Source organism: Muntiacus reevesi, chromosome 1 (assembly GCF_963930625.1).
Source record: "Muntiacus reevesi chromosome 1, mMunRee1.1, whole genome shotgun sequence".
Classification (NCBI taxonomy): domain Eukaryota; kingdom Metazoa; phylum Chordata; class Mammalia; order Artiodactyla; family Cervidae; genus Muntiacus; species Muntiacus reevesi.
In genome coordinates, this window is record NC_089249.1 from 178203780 (window position 1) to 178231237 (window position 27458).

The 27458-nt window shown below is 54.8% G+C and overlaps 1 protein-coding gene across 5 annotated transcripts in view; it reads right to left on the reverse strand.

Moving 5' to 3' along the window:
* The window catches only part of HDLBP (high density lipoprotein binding protein), a 56290-nt gene that overhangs the window by 6269 nt on the left and 22563 nt on the right, over positions 1-27458 (reverse strand). For 2 of the 5 annotated variants that reach the window (XM_065917209.1, XM_065917206.1), the window contains exons 2-17: positions 18022-18089; positions 17004-17116; positions 15335-15492; positions 14404-14619; positions 9776-9982; positions 9315-9530; positions 8661-8867; positions 8426-8533; positions 7633-7737; positions 7280-7358; positions 5824-5963; positions 5061-5165; positions 4825-4938; positions 4000-4086; positions 3737-3868; positions 1544-1762 (exon numbers count right to left, since the gene is read on the reverse strand). In XM_065917209.1, coding sequence (XP_065773281.1) covers positions 1544-1762; positions 3737-3868; positions 4000-4086; positions 4825-4938; positions 5061-5165; positions 5824-5963; positions 7280-7358; positions 7633-7737; positions 8426-8533; positions 8661-8867; positions 9315-9530; positions 9776-9982; positions 14404-14619; positions 15335-15492; positions 17004-17079 — 2169 coding nt within the window. In that variant the 5' untranslated portion in view covers positions 17080-17116; positions 18022-18089. Of the gene's footprint in view, positions 1-1543; positions 1763-3736; positions 3869-3999; positions 4087-4824; positions 4939-5060; positions 5166-5823; positions 5964-7279; positions 7359-7632; positions 7738-8425; positions 8534-8660; positions 8868-9314; positions 9531-9775; positions 9983-14403; positions 14620-15334; positions 15493-17003; positions 17117-18021; positions 18090-22051; positions 22189-27458 lie in introns of those variants that run through there. The other 3 variants (XM_065917207.1, XM_065917210.1, XM_065917208.1) reach the window with 3 other exon arrangements.

Consider the following 27458-nt stretch of genomic DNA (forward strand, 5'->3'; position numbering starts at 1 on the left):
TATCTGACCATGAAACCAGAGCACAGCAGAGGTCATGGCCCAGTGACCTCTGCAGAGAGATCCTCTGCAGTGGGTCTGCAGCACTCAAGGGGACACACCCCCAGGCAGACAAGCCCACCCTGGGCAGTCTCTCCTTTTTCTTGTCGTAAAGCCTGTCCCCAAGCTGAATAGCAAATAACTGAATTGTTATCTGTTAAGTGCTGGTTTCACAAAACACCAGTTGAGAGTCTTCAACGTTTCAGACGCTCAAACAGCAGCATTTAAAAAAAATTTACAAGTCAGGGAGCTCATCCCTGCAGTGTGATAAAAGGTGACACATCATCACCAGGTGGGCCCCTCCAAAAACCTCATGGGCGGCCAAGCCCCAAATCAGCTTTGTATTTATATTAGAGAGAGACCAGGCAAGCCTCTCAACAGACCGCACGCCCACTCCTCATAAAACTCTCTGCAAACCCAGCACAGAAGGGAACTTCCTCAGCTGGAAGAGCTGCCAAAGATCCAGCCCGCCTCACACCATGGCGGGGGACCCGGCCCACCTCACACTGCGGCGGGAGACAGAGGGCCTCCTCGAGCCCCCAGCCAGCCAGGCTGTCTGCTGGCCATGCTGCCAAACAGCACACAGGAAGCCCAAGCAACACCATGAAAGGAGACACGCAAGCGCATGTGTCAGCAAGAAAGAACTGCAATTGCCCATTCGCAGATGGTGTGCTTCACACAGAAAACGCGTCAGAATCCACAAGCAAAGGTACTGGCACTAGTAAGTGGGCTGTAGACCAGAAACATGGCCCACACGCAAAAATCTAGTCTACTCCTGTATGTGGCAATAAATGGAAATGGGTAAAAAAGTGTCATTTATGACACCACTGAAAATCAAAAAAGACATGAACCAAACATGATGAGCAAGATTTTCACACTAAGAATGACAGAGCACCAGTGAAAAATCAAGCAGTGTAAACCCTGGAGGACTCCAAATTGTAGGGGTGGCAGTCCTCCGGGATCTGCTCTTCACACTCAATACAGCTCCAGTCGGAATCCCAGACACTTTCCCCCGAGAGACTGACGGGCTGGTTCCAAACGCACGTGGGAAGGCAAAGGGCCGGGAGCAGCCAGAGCACAACGCTGGAGGACCCTGAGCTGCCCCGTGAAGTCAGCCGTGCCCCGCCATGCTGCTGAAACAGAGCGGAGGCTGGCAACAGCCGCAGGGGGCTGTGACAAAGGGCAGAGGCGAATGAGGTAGTGGAGACCCACGGGAAGCAATGCCTGCCAAAGGACTTTATCTGAGTGGTGGTCCCATGAATGTAGGCCTGTTAACTCAGAACTACACACGGAGACTTTCTGTATACAAATCATACTTATGAGGGAAAAAGCCCCAAATAACGAACCCAACAGCAAATTTTCTCCACTGAACATGCAGGCATTTGGCCTGGAGAGGCCCTTCAGTAGACACGCGTGTGTGCACAGACGTGCTCTAACCTGACGCAGAGACAGGCTGTGCAGGGCCTCCGGCGGGACGTGAGGACAGACCGGCCCAAGCGGCACTCACCTTCTCCTCCGCCAGGTGCAGCAGCTGCTTCCGAGCTTTCTCCACGTCTGAGGACGGGCCCCTGATGACCACGGTGTCGCTGCCTGAGCCCTCCACGGGGAAGTGAATGTGCACCCCGCCGCACTCCTCCATGATGGAGCGGATGAGGCGGCCCTTGGTGCCGATGAGCGAGTTGTGCAGTCGTGCAGGGATGGACACCTCCACCTCGGCGATGTTGGCCTGAAATCACACACAACACAAGGGAGCAGGCCTGTGTGGCCAGAAGGGCAGGCCCGCCGCAGAGCCCCAGGGCCAGCCTGCCCGAGTGCCCTGTAAGCCAGGACCCTGCCCCGAGTTAAGGTGGGACTGCACCCTCCTCCGCAGGGCGTGGTGGCAAGATGCCGGAGGTGGAGCCAGCAGGCCGCTGCCGGACCTGCTCCTTGCCAAGTCCCATACCAAGGACACAGTGCTGCCATCCAGGGGGCAGGCAGCTGGGGCCCTGCAGGCTCCCGGCGGTACGTGCAGGGAGCCCGGCTGCGCTGGGGAAGCCATTGGCTCTCGACTTGGCACTGTGACCCCACCTGACAAGTCTGAACAGCAAGCCCAAAGGGAGCAAAGTGTTGTGAAATAACTAAACAAAGCTTGAAGATCCATGATAGGAATGCAGAAAATACCTATTATACACCAAAGTAAACTTCATAATATCTGGCATCCAATAAAAACAAACAAAAAAGAACAAACAAAAAAACTGGGCATGCAAAGAAATAAAAAACAAGCCATCATGGGAATGAATAATGGAAAACAACCCGAAATGAGATGTTAGATGTTAGAGCCAGTGGTCTAGGACACTAAAGCAGGTATTTTCACTAGATTGCACATGGTCAAGAAGCCAAAGGCAAGGATGATCGTGTCAAGCATGAAAACAAAGGATTGAAACTGGACTTACAGAGGTGAGGACAACAAATGGAAAGTGACTTTAAACATTACTGATTCTTTGTTTCTTAGGTTGGATTTCTTTTTTGGCCACTCTGCGCGGCATGTGGGATCTTATCAACAGTGCCCCAGCCAGGGACTGACCCTGCTCCCTCCATACTTGGAGTGCAGTCTTAGCCCCACCAGGGAGGTCCCCAAATCGTTCCAGATTTCAGGACAACTCTAAACTCACATATCCAAGAAGTCTGAGGAACTCTAAGCAAAGAAACATAAATGAAATGACACTAAGACACATCAGAACTTGCTAAAAGACTGGTATGATCATCAAACAAGCCAGAAGAGCGAGGATGGCAGCTCTCTTATGAACCACACGAGAGACACGCAGGCAAAGGACGGAGCGAAGCCTGCCAGCCTGAGGTGTGGAGGCTGCTGGGGACGCAGGTGGTGCAGCCACCATGGGAGACGCTCCTTACAAGAACACGCACTGCTCTTACTACACAGTCTATCTTACTGCCAAGTGAAAAAAGCCAATCTGAAAACGGCACATGTTATTCCAACTACATGACATTCTGGAAAGGCCGACCGTGGGGCCAGTGAAGGATCAGGGTTTGCGTGGGCTGGAGGAGGCAGGGATAAATGGCTGGAGCAGAAGGTACGTTTATGTGCTAAGTACGTATGTACTGACTTTTTGTTATTATTTGAACCTTCTAAAAGATAACTGAACATTTAAAAGCAAAGGTTAAGGAAGCATGTTGGGCTTACAACGTGGGGACCGCACAGCAGTTGGTCCTCACCCTGCATCCCAAGCAGCACTGAGTCACCTGAAGGTGCCCCAACCCCTGGAGCAACCACCGACACCAAACAAGAAAACCCACAGGTCACAAAGGGGGTAAACGGAGCCACGAAACACCAGTCACAGGCCCAAAGTGGGGAACGGAGCCACCGAACACCCAGTCCAGAAGAGGGCTGGAGAAAACAAAGCAGACGGCAGAGACAACAGACAGAACAAATCCCAACATGCTGCGGGCTGTCGCCAAAACAAGGGGGGCAGGGGGGCAAGGGTGTTTGGAGAAGGCCAGCACATGCACGGGACCCACACGGACACTGTGGAGGTGACCCCCGAGGAGCAGACATACGCTAAAACTTAGGTTGCACTCTTTAAATCTGCAGTTTCTTGCCTTTTACTCTCAAAAAACCCCCCAAAGAGAAAGAAAGTGCGAGCTTCCCGGTGCCGGGCGACAGGTGGCAGGCTGCTGGGCCCTGCCCGCGCACACCCCTTACCAGGTCCTTCTGGATGGACAGGATGCGGCTGCGGGCGGCCTCGCAGTTGGCCCGCTTGCCAGTGATGACGATGGTCTCCGAGTTGCTGTTCTCTGCCGGAAGGTCGATTTTGGTGTTGCTTTCTTCCCGAATCTGCAAGGCGAGAGGACTGTGAGAAGGTGATGCCACCCCCCTGCTCCCGCATTAAAACCTAGGCCAGCTTGGGGCAGGGCTCAGGGCAGGGCTCGGGGCAGGGTGTGCAGGGGCGAGGCGTGGGCGGTCACCTTTTTAATGTTTGCACCTCCTTTCCCGATGATGTTCTTGTGGAACTGTTTGAAGATCGGAACAGAAATCGAATAGCTGTTTTCCACCTTAAAATGAGGGAGGCACAGTGAGTCGAGTGACGTGACCCTCCGGCCCGAAGGCGAGACTAGAGGATGGGCTCCTGTGACGCGGACAGGCCAGGGCCCACCCCCTCCCTGTTCGACCCTGAGGTTTGCCAGGAGCCGGGAGGTAACTGAGCCCACAGCCGACTAACCAACCAGCATGCCCGGCCGGCTGCCGCGGGCCCTTGCACAGGCACCCGCCCCCGTGGCTCACAGCCTGGACAGACCCAGAGGCCGCGACTCCAGCCCGGGTGTGAGTGCAGCACACGAGGAGGGTCGCGGGACTTCCCGCCACCGGGCAGCACCTCCTGAGGGGGTCACGCCAAGCCCCAGAAAGCCCCTGGGAAGCCCCGGGGCCCTGGCCGCCCACCCCCACCCCCTCGCCACTTTCCAGGCCACTTCTTCACGTTCCAAGTTTTGAGAAAAATGACCAATCAGTAAACGATGCCTCGTGCAACTGAGCAGACCCCTCTGCTTCCTGGGTAGGAGAATTTCTCTCTCAAGGTATCTGAGGACCCCCCAGGAAACAAAGTAACCTGCATGGCAAGGTGGCCCCCCACTCTGACCCCACCGGACAAAGAGCTTATGACCCTTTCTGTGGTCTGAACGCTGAGGGCAGGTTGCCTCAATGCCTAAGTGTCCTCCCTGAAGTGGGTTTGGGCACCCCCAGGTCCACACCACCCCAGACACTGTTCCTACAGAAGACGGAATGTGCCCCCTTACCAAGTCTGCCACCATCTTCTGCATGTATTTTGTACATTTTTCCACCTCATTCTTGGGCCCTCTGAGTTGGACAATATCGCTTTTTTGTGCTGGGTCTGGAAAGTTAATGATAACCTAGAACAAATAAATGGGAGATCAAGTTTGATAATCAACAAGGACTAGACATCATAATACTGAACCCCTTTTTCCAACTGCTGATTATACGGCAGTAAAGGGCGCCGCTGGGGACGCTTTACCTCTGGGAATTTGTCCCGAATTTCACGAATCCGTTCACCCTTCTGCCCGATGATTGTGCGATGAAATCTCTGCTCAATGATTAGATCCTTGGTACGCTCATTTTCCTAAAAACACGACAGACCACACTGAGGGGGGGGTCAGGAGCAGCCCCAGGCGTCGCCCTGGCAGAGCGCCCCTACAGGGCACCCGCGGTCTCTACCAGCGGCCACACCGCACACCCCTCTGGGAGCAGAGCACGGGGCGAAGCTGAGCGGGGCCCTCCACCCGGCAGCGTGCCCGCAGAGCTCATCAGCACGTCTGCCTGCAGTCAGGAGCTGGGCTTCCCGCAGTGAATGGCTCAGACGTTCCCCTGCGTTGATAACCACAGGAGAGGCCGCAAGCCGGGCAGCCCACGGCCTCCTCCAGGGGCCGGCTCCCCCGTCAGGGGAAACCGCACAGAGAAGCAAGCAGAGCTGGGGCACGGGGACACGCCAACAGCCAAGCAGCCCCCGCCCACAACGCCAGGGTTCTGGATCAGACACGCAGAGCAAGGAGACATCCGTCTGCTCCCGCATGGAGGCTGCAGCTTGGTCTGGAGGACGGGAGAGACGTGCCACCCCACCCCCGTGCAGACAACACAGGCCCTGAGCCTCAACCGCAGCTGCATGATGGAACCACCACATAGGAATCACTGGGGCGCCAGCACAGCCCTGCCGTCACACGCTGTGGCGGGGAAGGCCGCAGACCTGCTGCAGGGGCGCAGTGCAGGCCGGCCAGGCTTACCATGCGGGAGGCGAGCTCCAGCAGCTCCCGCTTGGCCTGCCGCACGCCCTGCGGGTCGCCCTCGATGCGGATCAGGCTGCTCTTCTCACTGTCGGGAGGGATGCGCACGGACACCTTGCACTGGTCCTTGATCCTATTTACTGGGGACACAGACGGCACGCTGCACGCAGGGCCTCCCGGTCCCGACCCAGCAACCGCCCCACAGGGTTCAAGGGCAACGAGGCCTTCCCGCGCCCCACGAGGAGCTGGGGGTGACCCCACCCAGGGGAACCACACACCGGTGCCTCCCTGGGAACTCTTCACGCCCAGGGTGAGGGCCCCCCAGCCCCCGATACACAGCTGGGTTGGGCATGGCTGGGGCGTTTCTAATGTTGACAGGGAGCACTTTGGCAACTCATATTCCAGTTAAAAAAAAAAATACTGTCAAAAAGGTACAATAAAAAACAAGCCATGAAAACCCAGAAGATTCCACATTACCTGAAGAGCACCCCCACTGACCCCCATGGAGCCCCATGGGGGCTATGCTGTCTGGACAGACTCCACCCCTCACTGTCTTTGCAAAACCAGTGTGTTGTTCAAAGCCCTCCTACCCCCCCTCTCAAAGAGGCCCAGGTGGGCCCACCAGAAACAGGGTCAGCCCTCCGCACAGTGGACAGTAAAGGGGACCCAGACCCTCAGCGGGGCGCCGGGGGGCTGTGCACACACAGACACAGTGGGAGCGGCCCGCCTGGGGCGGCCTCTGGGGGGGCGCGGCTGCCCTCGGCTGGTCCTCGCAGGACAAGCGCCAAGGGCACCGCAGGCAGGCAGCAGAGTTCACAGGAGAGAAAACCTAGGTGAGCAAGGGAGCCAGGAGGAAGCAGGCCAGACACCAAAGCGGCCTGTCCTTCCGGGAACAGACCAGGCGTCAGGGTCAGAAATTCCTACACCTCCTGTGGAAGGTGAGCGCGTGGGCTGAGCAGCAGGCATCAGCGTGGCTCCTGTACGGAGCCTGGCACATGGGCTTGATGCTGAGGAAGCCACGGCAGCGACTTGCCCCCATGGACTCTGAGCAAGCAGGACTGCACAGTGGGGAGCTCAGGAGGGCAGGCTCACAGAGTGCCCGGGGTCACGGCCAGTGGCAGGCTGCCCAGGGCTGGAGAGCACCGTGGGGCCGTGTAGTCACACTGAGGGGAGGAATAGATTCTAAACCACGCCGACACCCGTGGACGCAGGCCGAGCGCTCTCTGGGCAGCTCCGAGGTCACCGCTCAGGGCTCTGGCCTCAGCTGAGGCCGCTCGCCCTGCAGGCGAGTGGTCAGCGGCGCCTGCACGAACTCTGGTGGGCAGATCCCAGCCCTGCAGGTCTGGCTCAACACAAGGACACGGCTCTGAGCAACTTCAGTGCCAGCCTCAGGGGGGAGCCTTGTTCAAGACTCTGCAGGGGACCCCCTGGCGCCTTGGAGAGCCCCCTCACTCACTGTTGGCTCCGCTCTTCCCAATGAGGTGTCTGTGGAACTTGTGGTCGATGTTGATCTCCACATAATCCATCCGGTTAATCTGTGGGGGGAGCACAGAGCAGGCCATGGAGACCGGAGTCCACGACATGCGCCCAGATCTCCCCACAGACAGGCAGGCCACCAGGATCGAAGTCTGGAGGCCAGTGGCAGCCACCGCCCTGCTCCCTCAGTTGCAGGCCCCCCGAGAGACCCTCCTTCTGGGCACGGGCCCTCTCCCCAGGCTGTCCTGAACTCCGGGACTTCCCCAGTCCCCTGAGGCCTCGTTGGCTGTGCCTGCATGGCCAGCGCTTGGGGCGTGGCTGGGGACCCCTCACCAGGTCCTTGACCATGGCCTCGATCTGCTCCTGGGCCACGCTGACGTCCTCCGTGGGGCCTTCCAGCGTGATCTTGTCCTCACCCTCCGTGAACTCGATGTGGACCTGCCGCACCAACACGGGCCTAGCTGTGAGGACAGCACGGCGCAGAAGCCCCTCCGGAGCCCCGGCTGCTCTCGGGGGCTGCAGCCCACCCACAGGCTCCAGGACAGGTGAGGGGGGCGTGCGGACGACTGCGGCTTTGGTAGGAAACACCCTGTGCCAACAGCGTGGCCCACTGCGTGTCACCAGAACCACTGCAGAAGCACCCAACACCGCACTGCTCACGCCGCCCCGCGGGGACCAGCACTCTAAGCAGAACAGGAACAAGTCACCATGCACAGGGTCCCTGCCAGGGTCGCTGGATCTCCTGCAGCCCCGGAGCACTGAGGACTGGAGCACCGAGGGGCCTCCCCGAGCACTGGGGACTGCCGGACGGAGGGGCCCTCCTCCGCCACCTCCACGGCCCAAGCACTTGCTCCGCACCACAGGCTTCTCAGGCGTAACTACTCACAAGTCACAACACCGTTCACAGCTAAATGAGACGCTTCTTGAGACACTCTCCCAAAGGAACATGGATGTTTGAAAAAAAAAGTGTTCTGCTCTCCCTAGTAACCGAGGACCAGCTGACAATCACACAACAGCTCATCTCTAAAACTCGCCGGTGGTCTTCAGAGGCACCCCCAGGACAAAACCAGTGCCGGAGAGGGGACGACCCCATCCACCAGGCACAGCAGAAAACAGCCCCCCTCACCTTTGGCATCTGCTGAGTGATTTTGGCCAGGTTCTGCCCTTTCTTGCCGATGATGAATCGGTGGAGCCAGGAGGGAGCAGAGACGGAGGAGACGGTGAAACTGTTGGCCTAGGGAACCAGGAAACAAACCCATGGGCCTGCAGAGTCCGGTCCCGTGCCCACCAGGCCGCGGGGCTTGCCGGGGTGAGCGCTCCCTGCACCCCCACCCCGGTCCTGTAACCGCTGGGGAGGTCACCTTGGCGTAGACCTCAGTCAGCGCCTGCCCCAGCTTCTCGGGCTCGCCTCGCAGTATCACCGTCTCGGAGGCGCTGTCCGAGGGCGGGATCTCCACAGAGACCCCGGTTCTCTCCAGGATCTCCTGCAGGGAGTTGCCCTTGGGACCAATGACATACTTGTGCTGGGACTTCTTCACCTCCACTGCGATGGTCGTGGTCTTCTTTTTCTAAGTAGGAGCACCGTGCACAAGGGTGTTAAAGTGAGGGGCAGGGAGCAAGGCACAGGGACCCGACTGCAGTGACTGAGCCCCCAAAGTGAAGATGATGACCAGCCAATCCCCGGAAACTCTGCTCATCATCAACTGGGTCCTCTCCTCAGAAGAACGACTGCAGAATTTAAGTCAATCTGACTAACCATCGCAACTAGGAAGAAACAAACAGGCCACATCCTCTCCCCAAATAAAGGAACCAGCTTCAGACCCCAAAGCCCACTGTCTCGAGCTCCCAGCTCCCTCAGAGGCCTGGTCAGCCGTGGGCAGGGAGCCCTCCACACGCAGTGCAGGGGAGCATAGGAGGGGATCGCCCCTGGGAACCAGGGCAACTGAAGCTGAGCTGGCATCACTAAAAGGCCTGGCCATGGCCAGGGTGGGCGGTCCTCCCTCCCCCGCCGCTACCTTCTCCTCATAAATCTTCTTGACACGAGCCACGGCCTGGGCCAGCTGCTCCTTCTCGCCGGTGAAGACGATCTCGGTGCGGCTGACGCTGGGCGGCGGGATGTTGATGCGTGTCCCCGTCTCCTGCATGATCTCGCTCACCAGCCGGTTGTAAGGCCCCGCAATGAAGGGGTGGAAGGCCTTCTCCACCTCGAGCCGCTCTACAGCACGTTTGTCCTGGGTGGGAGGGGCAGATGTGAGGGCCCGCCTGGGAGTGGATGGGGTGGGTCTGTCTCTCTCACACACACACACAGGTGGGAAGGGCAGGCGTGGGGGCCCAGCTAGGGGTTGGGGGGATCATACCCACACTGTGATACACCCACAGCGCACACACAGGCGGGAAGGGCAGGCGTGGGGGCCCGGCTAGGGGTGGTGGGCTCACACCCACACTGACACTACCCACACACATGGGCCAGCCTCACCTGCTCCGCGGAGATCAGCAGCACCTCGTGGCGTGCCTTCTCGATGCCCTCCTTGGTGCCCGTGATCCTGATCTGATTGCTGGCGTCATCCGGGCGTGGGATCTGGATCTTGGTTGCAGTTTTTAGCTCCAAGTCTTGCAATTTCTCTCCATTTTTGCCAATAACAAAGCGATGGTGCTCTTTGGGAATGGCAACGGTTGCGGAAGCCTATGGCAAGAAAAGGACCAAAGAAAACAAAAACACTTGGAGGTTCCAGAAAAGCCGCTTATCCACGGCACTCTCCCTTGTCAGGATGCCCATCCCGCTGATGCCTGCCTCACCAGCCCCGGGCCCTGCTTGAGAACAGGCTCGGCTGAAGCATCCCCTCTGGGCAGCGGGCCCCAGGGAGTGAGGAACAAGCCTCCCAGCTTCAGCTATCGGTTCTCCACCCGGCCCAGCTCTGAGCCAGTTCCCGGCTCAGTGGCGCCGCATGCCTGGCGGGCCGCAGCCGGAGAGCAGGCACACGCTGACTAACCAGGTTAGCTTCTGTTTCTGCAGCAGGACGCTCCTCCTGTCAGACATGAGCCCTGCATGTAGTTATAAACTCTTCCTCCCTCTCTCTCACAACCGGTTAAAACAGATAACTCATGTGGGGAAACAAAATGAAAATAATCGAAATCCTCAAACTGCCAGAAGTTCAGCAGCTTTCTGAGGTCACAGGGAAACTCTGGAAGGGGAGAGAGGTCTCCAGTGTTTCTCAATCTACACAGAAAGCAGTCATCAGTCAAGAGGACTTTGAAAAAGAATAAAGGAAAAGAATGGTGCAGGGTTCCCGACACTAGAGCAGCAGGAAACCCCTGACCAGCCAGCCTTCCTCCTCCTCCAGGGGCTCAATCTCAGAGAAGAGTGTTCAACAGTTACAAAAGAAACGTCAGATTCTATCACAGGCAATATCAAGATCCTCACTTCCCAAATGGCACACAAAGTGGTGAGCAAATGAGGTTTATTCTAAAAATGGCTCAATATTAGAAAATCCACTTATATAATCCATCATGTTTCTAGATCTAAGAAGAGAAAAACCAATCAACCCTGTAAAATTTACATCCTCTCATGACAAAAATTTGCAAGAAAACAGAAACCAGAGGATACCTATTTTTAACACAAAGCACAGACACATGCTCGACCCTGAAGCTGCACTTGGAGGAGACATGCAGGTCAAGGCCCTGCATGCCCACCCTCTGCCCAGAGTGCTTCCCTCGAGAGGAGACACGACAGAGCAGCGCAGATGCAGGCCGGACAGAAAGAGGTGCAAGACTGTACACAGGGATGGTGGGAGAGACCACGACTTCACCCAACTCTCATGACTGCAGCAGGAAGAAAAGTTAGCTCTCACTCAGACTGACAACACACGGTTAGGAGACGCGACAGGAAGACCACTCGTCTCAGTGGCTGGACACAGAACAGAGGCGGCGGGACACGTGCCTCCCAGGCCAGAGCACAGCCCTGGGGAGTCTAACACCGCTCGGGGCAGAGAGTAGATGAGCACACTTGCAGGGCAGAACAGAAGGGAACAGAAAGGACATCCTGAACAAGAGCAGTGACTGGACTCGATGCTGCAGTCTAAAACCATTACCACTAAAACAAGCAACACGAGCACGTGGAGGGACAGGCTAGCTCAAAACCCAGGAACAGACCCAAGTCAGCACAAAAATTTAGGGCTTGATGAAAAAACTGCCACTGCAGAAAAACTTTTAATTCACACAAATTCCAAACAGATCAGGAACTGAAATACAACGTCTTTATAATCATCTAACAAAATAAGAATAAACTTCCTTACAACCCAAAAGTAAAAGGAAACCTTCCTAGCAACAACTAAAAAAAAAAAAAGAAGAATTAATGAATTTGACTACGTAAGAATGAACCTCACACAGCAAAACATACCAAGATCAAAATACAGATGGCAAACGTGGACACACTGGTAACGTACATTACTGATAAAGGGCTTTCAAGAGCACGTCAAGCCAGATGGACAACTTGAACGTGACAGCAGAGGGAAGAGAACAGACCGTGCACAGAGAAAATGTAAATCAAGAGTATTAGCAGCCTCCTTTCAGAGTCCAAAGCCTGAGCACTTGATGGCCTGGCGAGGCTGTGAGAAAGCCAAGGGGCAGATACACGCACAGCGCCGAGGGGAGGTGTGTCTGCTGCTTCAGCAAAACCCCAGATGCAGCCACCCTCTGAACCCCTCTCACTGCTAGCAAAGCTCCCCCAAGACACACTGAGCGAAACAGCAAACCGCATGTGCACGCAGCGCTTGACTGGGACACAGTCCCACATGTCCACGCACATCTCAGCACAGCCGAGTCCAGGCAACGGTCTAGGGGACGGGAGCCACCGCCCGCTGCTGTGCGCACCACCCAGGACCCGCTGCACCGAGAGGCAGCCTCCTGCCTCAGCGGAAGAGCACACCCGCAAAGACCAAGCATGGCCCCCCGCAGGGAGAACAGGGCCAGGAGGGCTTATACGGCGCTCTCTCGGCAATCACAGGTTTAAGCACTTTTTAGAAAACTGAAAGCTTCCCAGGTGGCTCAATGGGTAAGTAAAAAATCCGCCCGCCAATGCAGAAGACTCAGGAGACCTGACTTCAATCCTTGGGTTGGGCGATCCCCTGGAGTAGGAAACAGCAACCCACTCCAGCATTCTTGCCTGGAGAATCCCATGGACAGAGGAGTCTGGCGGGCTACAATCCATGAGGTCACAGAGTTAGGCACAACTGAGCACGCAGGCTTAAAAAATGTAAATAAACTAAAAACAAGTGAACCTAACTATGTATCAAGATAAAAGCATAACTTATAAAAAAAAAAAAAAAAAAAAGCATAACTTATGTATCAAGATGATAGCATAACCTTGATAGAGAATTATTTCAGTGATCTCAAAGCGTAAACATCTTTCATCTTAAATACACACTTGAGTTTGAACTCATGCAACTTCCCACTATGAACCTCCAGGGCTCTGGGATATTCAGGTCTGTGGGAGCAGACAGTGAAGATCAGGTCACACATCTCTCTGTGTTAGAAATAAGGAAGTGGTTCAGATGAACGCTTATGTCAGAAAGCGGCAGGGTGCCCACTTGAAGGAGCTCCCTCATCAGAGATGAGGCAAGTTCTGCAGAAAACACAACTAATCAACACCCCAGAAGTTCACAATGACACTAAAAAGATGCACAGACCACCAGTGAAGATGCCAGAGCGCCAATTTGGTCTAAAAAACCAAGGGGAAAAGGACCAACAACGGATTGCGCGTCTCTCACCTCAAAGTCCTGTCCTGACGATTTGGGAGCCAAGGTCTCCGAACTGCATGAACCTGGGCAGCAATGAGCAAGGCTGACAGAACGACTAGACAAGAGAATGGCCAGACCACCTGAGGATGGCAGCAGGTACAGGAGCACCACCCACGTTTTCTCGCCGTATAAGACAGACTTGGAGCAGCCAGGCCCCAGATCTGCCCCCACTGCACAGGAAAAATGTGGGGCAGCGGGACAACCAAATCCCTGTGTGTCCCCCAAACAGACCAGCGGCACTAAAAAAGAGGTGAGCGGGGCCCTGCTGAGGAATGAGCGAGCAGGCAGCTGCATCTGGACACGGAGGAAGAACCCAGCAGAGAAGGAGTGTCTAAGATGAGCGGGAAGACCTCACGCTGCCTGGGCTGACGTGGGGACATTAGGAAACCACTGTCGACTTTGAGAAGTGAGTTAACGACACGTGGTTATGTTCAATGAAACAGAAGAGAGGGAGCCCACACAAAATTATCCGCAGGAGAACGTGTCTGGGATTTGCTGTAAAGTAAAAGTGGGGGGCAGGAGAAACGCCTCAGATGCTCAATGAAAACCCACCTCAACGCTCACCAGCCAGCAGAGCCGCCGGCACCAGCCACAACATGCAAAAACGTATATACATTTTCCACTCCCTACACTGGACAGCTGACAAATTACCTGAACGTGCCCTTCAGCTGTGAGTGTGAGGGCCCGGGGTTCCACAGTGCAGTGCTCCCACTAAGCCCCCCATGCATCAGACTCCCATCTCTGAACCCCTACACTGAGACTAGCTCCCCCAAGGCTCAACAGACTCAGCAACAGGTAGAAAGAACCCTCATTTCTAACTGAGCCCACCTAAAGCTCCGTCATACATTTTAATAAACAGTCACTGCATTCACTTCAGTGTAACTCATCAATCACCGATTTACTTCTTTATGACAATACTTCCCCAATCAACTCCAAGTTCTGGTATCAGATGCCTAAGGACTATGGCACTGGTGATTTCCCAAGCCCGGGGCGGGGAGTGTGTGTTTAAATAGCACACGTGCTTGCTGGCCCTCAGAGCCGGAACTGGCTCACCTGGCTCATCGACACACGCGTGTCCTCACCCCACCGTCTGGGCATTTAGCTCTTAGCTTCCGCACCTGCAGAGCAAAGCCAGCGGCGTCCTAGGCCTATGACCGAGCCACTGGTTTTCCACTAGCAGAGTCAGGAGGCCCTGAATGCTGTTGTCCTACCTGAACCCTCCAGCCCTGCCCACTGCGGGAGAGAGCATGACGGAGCCGGAGCCACAGGGCCAGACGCCCTTCCGGGGAGGCCCACTGGGAGCACGCACCTGAGTCTGCAGTCGGGCCACAATGTCCTTCCGGGCTTTCATGACAGCGTCCAGCTTCCCCGAAACCATGATGGAGAGGCCCTGGTCTTTGGCGAGAGACAGCTCCAGGTGAGCGCCGGTTCTCTGCATGATCTCAAGACAGATTTTTGCTTGTTCACCTTCTCCAAACTGGTTCATGTCCTTGTATTTCCTCTCCTCCAGCGGTACATGGAACACCTGCTCAGAAAAGGTCAAAAAGGGAAGGTTAAGAGGAGACAGAAGTGTCTAGGAACCGCGTAAAGAACTGTCACCCCTCCTTACTGCTCCAAGGTCTAGGAGGACAGTTAAGAGACCAGCAGGAAGTGCCCCAGGGCAGGAGGCTGCTGTCCTAGTGAAGTGGAAACCCCCCACCCCAAGTACAAATGAAGACATGGGGCATCACACAGCAGGAGGCAAGGTCAGCAAAGGAAGTAAACTGGGAGGTGGGGCGGCTGGGGCGTGAGCCAAAGGGAGGGCCCGGCTGGCCACGCAGGGAGGCGCCAAGTGGAGCAGGGGCGTGCGCAGCAGGGGGGGACTGGGAACAGCGGGCGCGGACCCCTGCCCACCCTGGGCTGGGACGAGGAGACGGGGCAGGGTCTGCAGGAGGAAGAGCTCTGACCTATGTCCCGGGCTGGGCCCAGGGTTGCGGGGGGAGACTGCCTTAACCCAGAGGCCCCTTTTCACGCCCAAAGCAATCTCATATTTGATGTTCAAGAACCCTCTCAGGATTTCCCTGGTGGTCCAGTGGTCAGGCTTCTTTCTTTTCACTGCCAAAGGCCCAGGTTCAACCCCTGGTCAGGGAACGAGGAGTCTGCAAGCCTCTTGGCCAAAACCAAAACCAACCAAACCGCCTCCCATCAGCTGCCACGGGTTCCTACTTGGAGCAGCAGGTGAAGTGGGACGGAGCATTTACCTGAGTGATGACTGAAGCCTTGATGGGCCGGATCTTGTTACTCCAGGCGCCAGCCGGCTCCTGGGAGTTTTCCAGGCAGGCTGCTTTCTCGGGGAGAGGGGGGAAGGCATCCTTGTAGGTTGGAGGGTCACTCTCCTCTTCAGAAGTTAAAGTGGCAACTGGACCGGCCAACACAGATCAGGAGTATTAGATGGAGAAAACACGAGGAGTGCTTTAATGCCAAGAAGAGACAGCACTAGCAGCTGAAAACGACCCCTCACTCGGCCACAGGGAAGGGCCCCCAAGGCCAGCAGGCCCAGCACCCTCAAGTTCAGCGTGTGCACTGGCCAGGCCACTCTGGACCTGAGGGCACCCCAGCCCCTGCACAGCCTCCCCAGGAGTCTCAGCTCAGACCCTGGGCCCCACAACTCCCTGTGGGGTGAGCTCCTGGAAGGCAGGCCGTGGCACAGATTTTTCATCCCTCAAGATGTTCTAATCTTGTATTCTTAAGAAAAAAATCCCTCCCCCCCCCCCCCCCAATGCCTGGCACATGGCCAGCTCTTAAACCTGCAGGAGAAAACAAGGCTGCGGCCCAGACTACCCATGAGGACCTGGAGGCAGACTGCAGCCAGCACCCAGCGTCACAGGCGATGCCGGAAGGGCTCTCGTGGGAGCGGCCGTCTCTGCGCCCCCGCCACCCACAGGGAATACCCGGGGGAATCAGGGTCCCTGCACCCCCAGCTCCACCCTCAGGCCCTCACCGTCCACATGCTGACCCACCAACACCACAACGCCAGCGGGAACGTGTCTGGGTCATGCCTGGGGGTCCTGGGCTGGGCAGGGGCCAATAGCAGAGGGACGGCCTCTGGGGTCAGGCAGGCCTGTGTGCACTCCGAGGTCACCACTTCCAGCCATGTGGCCAGGCTGCCCCGGAGGCCAGGAAAGGTTCTGTGTGAGCAGCTGCTGGAGCCCAGCAGGGCTTGCTCCCTCCCCGGGCGGATGTGGACCCCACAGAGTCTTGGATCACGTGGCAGACCCAGCCTGCAGGCACTGAGGACCAAAGCAGGCGGCTAGTTCTGGTCTCCATTGCCTGGAGATGAGCCACTCGAAATGCGGCTGCTGTGACTAATGAAATACATCTTTAATTTTAATTAAACTTTAGAACTGATACTCAATTCCATTACTGGAAAACTTTAAGGAGTGTTAGGAACAGCAAAGAGTAGAACAAGGTACTCATTCAACTGAAAATTTTATAAAATCTAAGCCCAGATGAAGGGCTTTGGATGAACCTGGAGCCCTCAAATCAAGCTGTCCTGCAGCCATAAATACGCATCATATTCTGAAGGGACAGAAAACACTGTCAGGCGGATGTCTGAATGCCTACACTAGACGCCAAAAAGACGTGGCGCATGTGTCACGCCCGGGTCCCATCTCTGCCAGCCACCCCGAGTCCAGTTCAGCAGAGTGAGGGAGAGAGGAATGCTGAAAGAGCACCCGTTAGTCCCCAAGGCCAGGTCCCTGGCTTGCTACACTGTCCGCATTCTGAGTCTCACTGTTGTTGATCCGTCCGCCACCCATGGCCAACCTCACTCTGCAGACGAGGGCAGTGGAAACAGAGCCTGCGGCGCCGCGGCTCAGGGCACAGGGCGCAGAGGCACCTCCGCAACCAGCAGAGTGCGGGGGCGCTCACCTTTGATCTGTTGCGGAACCAGCCCACTGCGGTGCTCAGCAAAGCTCTCCTGGGTCAGGACTGCAACGGAGCTCATGGTTGGTCTCAGGCCGCCACTCGATCCGGGTGAGCCACTGCAAGGGGCGAGGGGCAGAGGCAGGCCCAGGGCGGCCACTCAGGGCGTGCGCAGCTAAGGGCGGCCGCTCTACCGCGCGGCCGATGGCGGGGGCCCCAAGACTCAGACTAGGGTGCCAAACGGAGGACCGCGCCCCTGCCCGAGACGGAGCAGATCCAGGCTCCGGCCGACAGGCTTGGTGCAGGGGCCCCATCCGAACCCCCGCCCCACACGGGGCGCCCCGGCCCCAGCCCCAGATCCACCCCAGGGGCTCTGGTAACAGCTGTCTCAGTTACTTGGTTAATCTGCTGTCGCCACACCTCCTGCACGATAGGACAGGAGCTACTAGGAGACGCGGGAGAGTAGCCTGCCTGCTCTGGGGACGAGGGTGACAGCACGGGTGGCAGTGCGGGCACCTCCCAGCTGTGGGGGGACTTGGGCACACGGCTCTCAGAGCCATAGCGCCCGTGTGGAATGGGGCTCAGCGGCACGGGGGAGCCCTCCCCAACCCCAGGTGCGCCCCCACACTGCCGCAGAGAGGAGCACCCTGTGCTCACAAATCTCACCCCCAGGGTTTCTATGCCACCGAGGCAAAAAAATCTGAGTCAAGTAATTTTTAGTGAGTTTTTTCCATCCCTTTTACAATTCAGTAAGACCCCTCCCCAAATTAAAAAAACTAAGCTCTGGAAGCAAGGTCCAAGTTCAGATACCCTCAGCAAACACAAAAGTAGAAAAGATTAAAAGCAGATGGAGACCGGATGGGCCATCCACCAGAAGGGCACAAGTGCACGCTCGGCTCCACACTGGGAGGTGAGCGACAGGGCTCCTCTCTCAAGAGCGGCTCGCAGCTTAAGGACCATACACAACCAAAGAGGGCAGACACACAGCCCAGGGCCAGGAAGCCTTGAGACAGGACACACTTACCAGCAAAACGGTCAGTAGCCAGAAGGTCCGTCCTGAGGCCGCCTCTGTCAGCCTGCCAGCTTTTGCTGCTGTGGGGCAGGAAAAGAGAGGGGAAGGAGAAAACCAGAGAAAAGTTACTTATCTGCATCCGACAACCCAGATCCTTTTGCCTCTCAACCAGAAAAGGTCAAAGTGGTATTTACACTTTGGCTACTAACCAATACTAGGAAAATTTCTTGGGGCCAAAAAAAAAAAAAAGAAACCCCAAAGGAAGAAGCCCTTCCCGTAGGCCGTGTGCTTCAGACACACTGCAGCAAAGCCTGAGCTAGAACTGCAGAGGAAGCTTCCCGGGGACCCAAGGAGTGATCCCTTAACTGCCGCAACTTTTACACGTAACCACTTCGAAGTAAAACTCTCACAAAACTGATGTTTGCTACCCTTGGGGGTAAGTGTTTTTTTCTGTCCTCCTCTTGCTCATCTCTGCTGAGACAGAAGGAAGAGGGTCTGCAACACCGTGTCCTGACGGAGTGAGCGCAGCCGGATAGGGCGCTCCTCCTCAGGGAGACGGAGGGCTACTATCTAAGAGTGCCCCTGTCTCTGGCAGTTACTTTGTTCTTGCTGTTATCCTGGAAAAGTTCTTCGGTCCCTTATAATCCACTGGGGGTTTAGAAACCAGGCCATAAAACAGCAGGGCCGGAAAGAACTTTCAAAGGCCATCCTGGGAGAACCAAGAACTGCTCAGTCAGGAAGGAGGGTGTGGGTCACCTGGCCGTGGGGGACCTCAGGATGGCGAGGCTGTCCGATAGGTGACTGGCCGCTGCACGCAGGCCGCCACATGCACTTGACAAAGTGGACGTGTGGCATGGGTGGGCACGGTCCAGAATGGGAGAATTCAGTGACAAGAGTGCCCCACCGAACTGGAGAGGAACACCTCCTCCAATCTCGCTCATAATGCAAGTGTGCTCAGGAGCTTGGAAGCTGGTGCACAGCCCTTGCGGTTGCGCCAGTGACTCTGGATTTAAAAGGTCTCAATGTCCCAGCTGGGCACACAGACCTGTGGTATTTCAGGATTTAAAAAACACAAAACCCCAAAATCCTCTCAACGTAAGGACTTGAGTCACATGGGGGAAGTTCTGTGAGCCAGAGGCCAGCCCCTCTCTGCGGGCCCAGTCCCATCAAACACACACGACATGTGATCCTCAAGGGGTAAGCGTGGATACAAAATGACTGAGGCCATTTTATTTAAAGACAAATTCTAACCTGCAGGTCTCAATGACTAAGGCAAGGAAGAAGGAAATCCTTTCCATTAAATCACACCGTCAGGGACGCACGTCCACACCGGGCCCCAGCAGGGGTGAAAGGTGAGCTGCCCTGGGCCCCCCGGGCCCTATCAGCCTACACACGGCCCACCCAGACAAGGACATGGGTGCTCCCGGGGAAGCGCCACAGCCGCCAGGACCCAGGGTCCCACCCACTCTCCTGGCAGGCCCGCACCTGCTGACCTTCCACCTGAAGAGCCTCCCACACCGGGTGCCGACAGCGTCTCAAAACCCACTCACACCCGCCCTCTGAGAGGCAGGTTCGTGCCCCGAGACCACCCCAATGCCAGGCCATCCCCCCGGCCTCGCGCCGACAGTCCCCCTGCCTTCCTGGACAGGGCAGGCTGCGCAGCAAGGCAGCCACGCCACGCCCGCTCCAGCCACAGGGCTGTGCCACCCCCACCCCGCACCTGGGGTCACACACCAGGCCGGCTCCCGCGGCTCCCTGCTGAGGCCGCTAGTGCTCGGTCCAAGCCAGCTGCCCTACTGACCCTCAGTCCACGTGGCTCGTGGAGGAACAGCCTATCAGGGCCCCCAACACTCTCACATGTGCACAGGCCCTTGGGCACTTAAGTGCACAGAGTGGACCCACAGAATACTCCAAGCTGGTTTGACAGGATACACTGGTCTGTAGTCTCCGCATTTCGAGCAGAGGTTTTCACAGCTGGGGGTGAATGGACCACGGTGAGCCTCAGATGAACATCAGGGCTGATCTCACCAAAGCAGGCTTCTATTTTTCTTATAAACGTCTCAAGATCCTGTCTTAAGCATCCACCTTAGAGTCGACCTGATAAGCCATGTGCAGTCCTCAGTCCTGAGGCTCTGGGCCATCACCAGCCCTCCTGCTGTGCCCCCTCCCAAGAAACTGTCCCCTGCAACACGAGGCCCACCCCCGGAGGCCTTTCAACCCCCTCTGAGCCTTCCTGGAGGAAGGCTGCCTCTATCTGGGTGCCCTCACCAGCCATCTCAAGTCCCAGGAGACCTTAACGAGGAGCAGAGGCTAAATACAGCTGTCGCAGCTCCTCACTTGGCTTGATGCTGCCGCTCCGATCAGGACTGAGAGAGACCCTAATGTCTGAGCAATGCTGGGGCCAGTTGGGCCGCTGCTCCCCCTGGAGCTGTCAGAACACCCCGTCTGCTGCTTCTTCCCCCAGAGAACAGGCCCACCTTCCCCACCAGACTCCTTCAGGCACGGGAAGCCCATTTACCACCTGGCCATGACTCCCTTCATCATTGGGGTGCTCTCAATGCCTCCAAACCTGCCCGTCCCTCCATCACTGTGGGCACTCTTAATGACTTCCCCCGAGGGAAGCATTCAGGCCCACCCAATGCAGATCTCAAACCACCCTCAGCGTGGACTTTAGTCTTGTTTCTCAGAATATAAATACCCGCAGCAAAAACCCACATTTCAAAGTGGAACTTTGTAAGAAGCAGAACTAGAGGCAAAGAGGGAAGGCTAGACAGAAGCAGAGATGCTTCTCTTCTGCCCCCGCCATCCCAGAGCAGGCTAGTGCCCCCACAGGATGGATGGTTAGGGACTGGCCTCCCCATGGGAAGTCATGGCATACGTAAACATGCCACATATGTTCGGTCCTAACGAAGGTACAACAGACAAATTTTTAAGAAAAGGATTTTGTTTTTTCCTTGTAAACAAGAAAATTTAAGTTGATCCCCTTGTATATTTTCAATTACACATTCAAAAGAAAGTCTTCTGCAAAGGGAACTCAGGAGTGGCAGTCCAGAAAAAACTTTTTCTCCGCCAACGAATGCGACCTCAGCGCTTCCTGTACCTACTGGGCAGGACAGCGCGGAGGGCACCAGGAAACCCGGGACACCCAGGGCTTCGGTCCTCCTCCTGCAAAGTTACGATTCTCTGCTCTAACCCCAGAGCAAGCTTGTAAGGACAAGACTTTCAGAGTGCTTTCAAGAGACAGAGCAAACTTGAGAGGAAGCAGCCCGGCTCGCACGGCTCAGGCCGCGCTCCAGCCGCACCGGCCGCGGGAGGGACTCGCAGATGCCACCTCAGCACGGCCCTCCCACCGGCCACGCGGGCCCGCGGGCGGGGACAGGCTTAAAGGGGCAGCGCGCCGGCCGCCCTGCCTCCCGCCCGGGTTCGGTACTTTTCCGTGCGGTCCTTCTCGTCCGCGGGCCCCGGGACGCGTCCGAGCGGCGCTGAGGCCGCGAGGGGAGCGGCGCGCCCGGCCAAGCAGGCCGGCGGCCGCAGGTGGAGGTGAGGCGGCGCGACCCGGCCCGCCGCCCAGCCGCAGCCCCGGCCCTGGCCCGCCGCCCCCGCCGGGCTGGGGGAGGGGCGCGCCGGCCGCGAGCGGCGGGGGAGGGGGCGGCGGGCCGCCCACGTCACCGGCCTGGCGCAGGTTGGGGCGCCCCGCGGCTCCAGGGCAGGGGCGCAGGGACCGGGCCGCACACGCGGGGGACGGCCGGAGGGCGGGGGGGCGGCGGGCCGGCGCGGCGGGACTCGGGAAACTTTCTCGCTCGGCCGGTGGCAGCGCCGCGGCCCATGCGCACTGGTGACACGTAGCCGCCCCTCCCCGGCCGGCAGGGGGGCGCCCCGTGGGGCCAGGGGCCGTGGTGGCGGGGGCGGTGGGGGGGGGGGGGGGCCGCTGTGCGGCCGCAGCCAGGGCCCCCCACCCCCCGCCTCGCCCGGTGCTCCACGTCGGCAGCCGGGCGCCCCAACGTCCCGGCACGGCACCGGCCCCGTGCCCCGGCCTGCTCACCCCGCGCGGCGCCTGCCCGTCCGTGCGTCTGTCCGCTCGCCGCGGGAGAGGCCGGGACCCCCGCTCGCACGCCGCTCCCGCAGGCAGGCTCCTCCGGTAGGCGCCCGGGCCCCTGCGGCTATATAGGGCGGCGGCTCCAATCCCGCCCGGACACGTCAGACCGCGGCCGCCCCGCCCGCCGCCGGCCAGCGCCACCCCGCCCGCCGCGCTCCGCGCCTGGAGGCTACCCTGCTCCAGAGGGGCGTCGGGGTCGGGCACGACCACCACCTGCACAAAGCGCGGGCAGGGGCGGGGTCTGGCAGCGGGGTCCCCGACACCGCACCCCCCCCCCAAAAAGAAACAGGACACCTCGAGGGACAACACAAAGGGAATTAGCTGCCGGCCCCAACCATTTACAACTTCCAAAGGCCGGACCAAAAGCGGGCCTGGCCAACTCCGGAGAAACAGCGCACCGTCCCAAACTGTGGACCCAAACACTCTCCCTCTGTCCTGCGCTTGTGTGAAATACCCCTCCTCGGCTCCGTGGCTCCGGGTTTCATTCCCTACAGAAACGCAGGCCCTCCTTCCTGTAAGGACTCTACCCCAGTTATCTCTGCCGCCTCACAGGCAACAAGCGCCTGCCTGCGAGGCGCCAGCCCTAACAACAGGAGGAGAACGGAGTCCCTCCCCTCGGGGGCTGAGGGCAAGCCAGGTCTGCACTCCTCTGTAATATGCCTCCACAACAGAGGCTCCTTCTTTTAGTCAGGGCTCCAGCTTCCCTTGTGTCTCAGATGGTAAAGAATCCACCTGCAGTGCAGAAGACTTGGCTTCAATCCCAGGGTTGGGAAGATCCCCTGAAGCAGAGGCTCCCCACTCCAGTATTCTGGCCTGGAGAATTCCATGGACTGTATAGTCCATGGGGTCGCGAAGAGCTGGACAGGACTAAGCGAGTTTCACTCCAGGCCTAGACAGAGGGACATGCAGGAGATCACGCAAAATTGGCCCAGAGGTGAGGGCAGGCACCAGCAGGAGGGGCAGGTAGGCGCAGAGGCACTCCCCCCGCCCCCCGAACTCTGTCAGTATATACAGAATGGGGGGGGGGGTCCTCACAGCAGCTGTTCATTCAGTCTAAAGGTGACTACAGCTTTCCGTTATCACTGGCAGTGGAAAACGCACTGAGCGGACATATTAGGCCAGTAGCACCAGAAGTTCTCTATTAACTGGAGAAGGCTGAAGGCCATCAACAGAAGCCAAGACAGGCAGGGAAGCTCTTGCGGGCACTCACTGAGATGGAGGGCCTGAATGTCTACACTGCTAAGGCGAACTGTGATGCAAAAACTCAGATACAATGTCTGACATGCCCACTGGATGGCCAAATGGGGACCTAAGTAGGCAACTGCATATACGAGGTGAAGGCCAGGGAGAAGCCCAGCACAGTGGACCGCAGCACTTCATGACCTCACTGGGGGAAGAAGCCACGGAGCTGAGGACATGGTCATCGGAGCTGTCCCCTAAGACCCAGGATGGTACCTGGGCAGGCGGTAAAAGACTGCAAGTTAAAAAAAAAATCAAGAGATGGAACAAATCAAAGAGGTTAAGAACTTCAGATAAGAGGATGAGGAAGTCCAACACACGTCTAATAGGCAGTCCACAAGAGGAAACTACAAAGGACAGAGAAGAAATATTGGAAAAATACTGGAAAAAATTCTAGACTATAAAGTTATTATATTTCCCTCTCCTCCTCAAAAGAGAACAGGGGCCAGCAGTGTTTTGGTGTAGAACAGTGAAGTCTCAAAAATGCCCGAGAGTAGATTTTAAAAGCAACCAGAGAGAAGTATCAATAACCTCAGATACGCAGATGATACCACCCTTATGGCAGAAAGCGAGGAAGAACTAAAGAGCCTCTTGATGAAACTGAAAGAGGAGAGTGAAAATGTTGGCTTGAAACTCAACATTCAGAAAACTAAGATCATGGCATCTGGTCCCATCACTTCATGGCAAATAGATGGGCAAACAATGAAAACAGTGGCTGACTTTATTTTGGGGGGGCTCCAAAATCACTTCAGATGGTGACTTTAGCCATGAAATTAAAAGACGCTTGCTCCTTGGAAGAAAAGCTATGACCAACCTACACAGCATATTAAAAAGCAGAGACATTACTTTGCCAACAAAGGTCCATCTAGTCAAAGCTATGATTTTTCCAGTAGTCATGTATGGATGTGAGACTTGGACTATATAGAAAGCTGAGTGCCAAAGAATTGATGCTTTTGAACTGTGGTGTTGGAGAAGACTCTTGAGAGTCCCTTGGACTGCAAGGAGATCCAACCAATCTACCCTAAAGGAAATCAGTCCTGAATATTCATTGGAAGGACTGATGCTGAAGCTGAAACTCCAATACTTTGGCCACCTGATGCAAAGAAATGACTCACTGGAAAAGACCCTGATGCCAGGTAAGACTGAGGGCAGGAGGAGAAGGGGACAACAGAGGATGAGATGGTTGGATGCCATTACCGACTTGATGGACATGAGTTTTAGTAAACTCCGGGTGTTGGTGATGGACAGGGAGGCCTGATGTGCTGCAGTCCATGCGGTCGAAAAGAGTTGGACACGCCTGAGCGACTGAACTGAACTGAGAAAGAAATGACTGGTAACTTATGAAACAACACCTAGAAATTGTGCTGAAGGAAGTAACTGTCAACTTGCAATTCTTTATCTTATTTAAGAATGACACAGACACATTCAGACAGAAATAGAGCAATTACTATCAATGGATAACTGCTGAAACAACTGGTAAAGGACATATTTCACCAACAATAAAATGAAAGTCAGGTTAATTTTAGTCCTTGTTAAATGAATGATAAAAATTACATCTATTAAAACAGAAACAATTTTTAAACTTTCAAGCCAAAAATCAAATTCTCATTCAAATGGAAATGAAGTGTTAGTTGCTCTTTACAGCCCCACGGACTGTAGCCCACAAGGCTCCTCTGTCCATGGAATTCTTCTGGCAAGAGTACTGGAGGGGTTGCCATTTCCTACACCAGGGAATCTTCCTGACCCAAGGATTGAACCTGCATCTCCTGCGTCATAGGCAGATTCTTTACCATCTGAACCACCAGGAAGTCATTGGCAATGTTCTAGAACTTGGATCAGACTGTAGGTTCAGAAATAATCATACATTATTACTTACTGGTTGTTATTTTGTATTACTAATTCCCAAGTAAAAGAGAAAAAAGAAAACCCTGGGAAGCAAGAGAAGTAAAAAAGAAGCAATTTAAAAGCAAGGTAAATAAAGCTTTTATGCAGGGGAAGAAATGAATCCAGATGTGGAAGTAATCTAATGTTAGTATATACTACTACCCAGTTACAAAGTCCAGATATAAGCTATTTAAGAACCCCAAACTACAAGGACACAGACGCTTAAAGTGAAAAGATGGACGTGGAAGAAGTACTCCAGGCAACTACCAACCAAACTAAAGCTGGGCAATCTGGGTCATTTTCAGATAAAACAGACTGTAGGATAAAAGGCATTAGTGACAGCAAAGAAGGTCAAGAATAAAAAAATCAACTCTGATAATGTATGTATCCAATTGTAGCTACAAAGTATATCAAGTAAAAACTGAAGGTTATTATAAATTGATATAGCCAAGATTACAGGGGAAGACTGACTCAACTCTTGGTTAACAGATTATGGAGATTAAAAATGCACAGAAAATTAAAACAATGCAATTAAAACCTACTTTATTGGACTTATATAATCCTTTGCCCAATGACTAGAAAGCACATTCTTCCAAGAATACATTTAGCTTTTTACAAAATCGACCAGGAACTAAGGCCAAAAAAATTTTTTTTCAACAAATGGCCAAAAAATTACATATTCTGTGACCACAACACAATTAATTAGAAGTTAAAATGTTTGAAAGTGTAGAAGTTTTAAAACTTGCTCCTAAATAACTCATGGATCAAAGAAGATCTGAATAGTATCTTAGCCATCATACTAGAGAAGAGGAAAATGTAAAAACTAGCTAGTTAACTTCTTCTGAAATTAAAAAAAACAATAAACCTAAAGGAAATAGGAATAAAGAAATCAATGGACACACAGCACAGAGAATAAACTGAGCTAAATCTAAAAAAGCTAGTTAGATCTCCAGAAAAAATGATCAATTAAAAAAAACAGAATAGGCAAAAATAGGTGATAATAAGAATTCAAAGAATTTAGTTTGCTAGATTATTTTAGCAAATAAAAACTAAAGAGCCTTTTGATGAAACTGAAAAGAGGAGAGTGAAAATATTGGCTTGAAACTCAACATTCAGAAAACTAAGATCATGGCATCCGGTCCCATCACTTCATGGCAAATAGATGGGCAAACAATGGAAATTGGCTTTATTTTGGGGGGCTCCAAAATCATTTCAGATGGTGACTTTAGCCATGAAATTAAAAGATGCTTGCTCCTTGGAAGAAAAGCTATGACCAACCTACACAGCATATTAAAAAGCAGAGACATTACTTTACCAACAAAGGTCCATCTAGTCAAAGCTATGGTTTTTCCAGTAGTCATGTATGGATGTGAGACTTGGACTAAGCTGAGTGCCAAAGAATTGATGCTTTTGAACTGTGGTGTTGGAGAAAACTCTTGAGAGTCCCTTGGACTGCAAAGAGATTCAACCAGTCTACCCTAAAGGAAATCAGTCCTGAATATTCATTGGAAGGACTGATGCTGAAGCTGAAACTCCAATACTTTGGCCACCTGATTTGAAGAGCTAACTCACTGAAAAATATCCGGATTCCGAGAAAGGCCGAAGGCAGAGGGAGAAGGAGGCCACAGTGGAAGAGATGGCTGGATGCCATTACCGACTCGATGGACATGAGTTTTAGTAAACTCCGGGCGTTGGTGATGGACAGGGAGGCCTGGCGTGCTTCAGTCCAGGGGCCACAGAGTCGGGCACGTCTGAGTGACTGAGTGAACTGAAGTGACTGAAGAATTCAAAGGGGGGGGTCAAAAGCTCCAACTACAGAGACTCTGGGATATCAAAAACTTACATGAAATGGGCAATTTTTAGGAAAATAAGTTACCCAAACTGAATCTGTTAGGAAAAGAAAGTTTAAATAACCAACACTCTCCAATATTTGAAGACACAAACATAAAAGTCACAACAAAAAGGCAGACCCAGATAGTTCTGTAAGGAAGCTCCAAAAAATTGTCTTCCCAACTTACTCACAAAGCCAGGGAATTTCAATACCTCCCAGATGAAAAAATGTGTGAATTTCATCTAGGTACTTAAAAACAAAAGCCTAAAATAACCTAGCAAACCGATTCAAAGATGTAAAAACAAATGTATTAATATATAATAATAAAGTAAAGTTTAATCCAATTATGCAAGGTGGTGACAGTATCAGGAAAATAGATTAAAATAATTCACCACATTA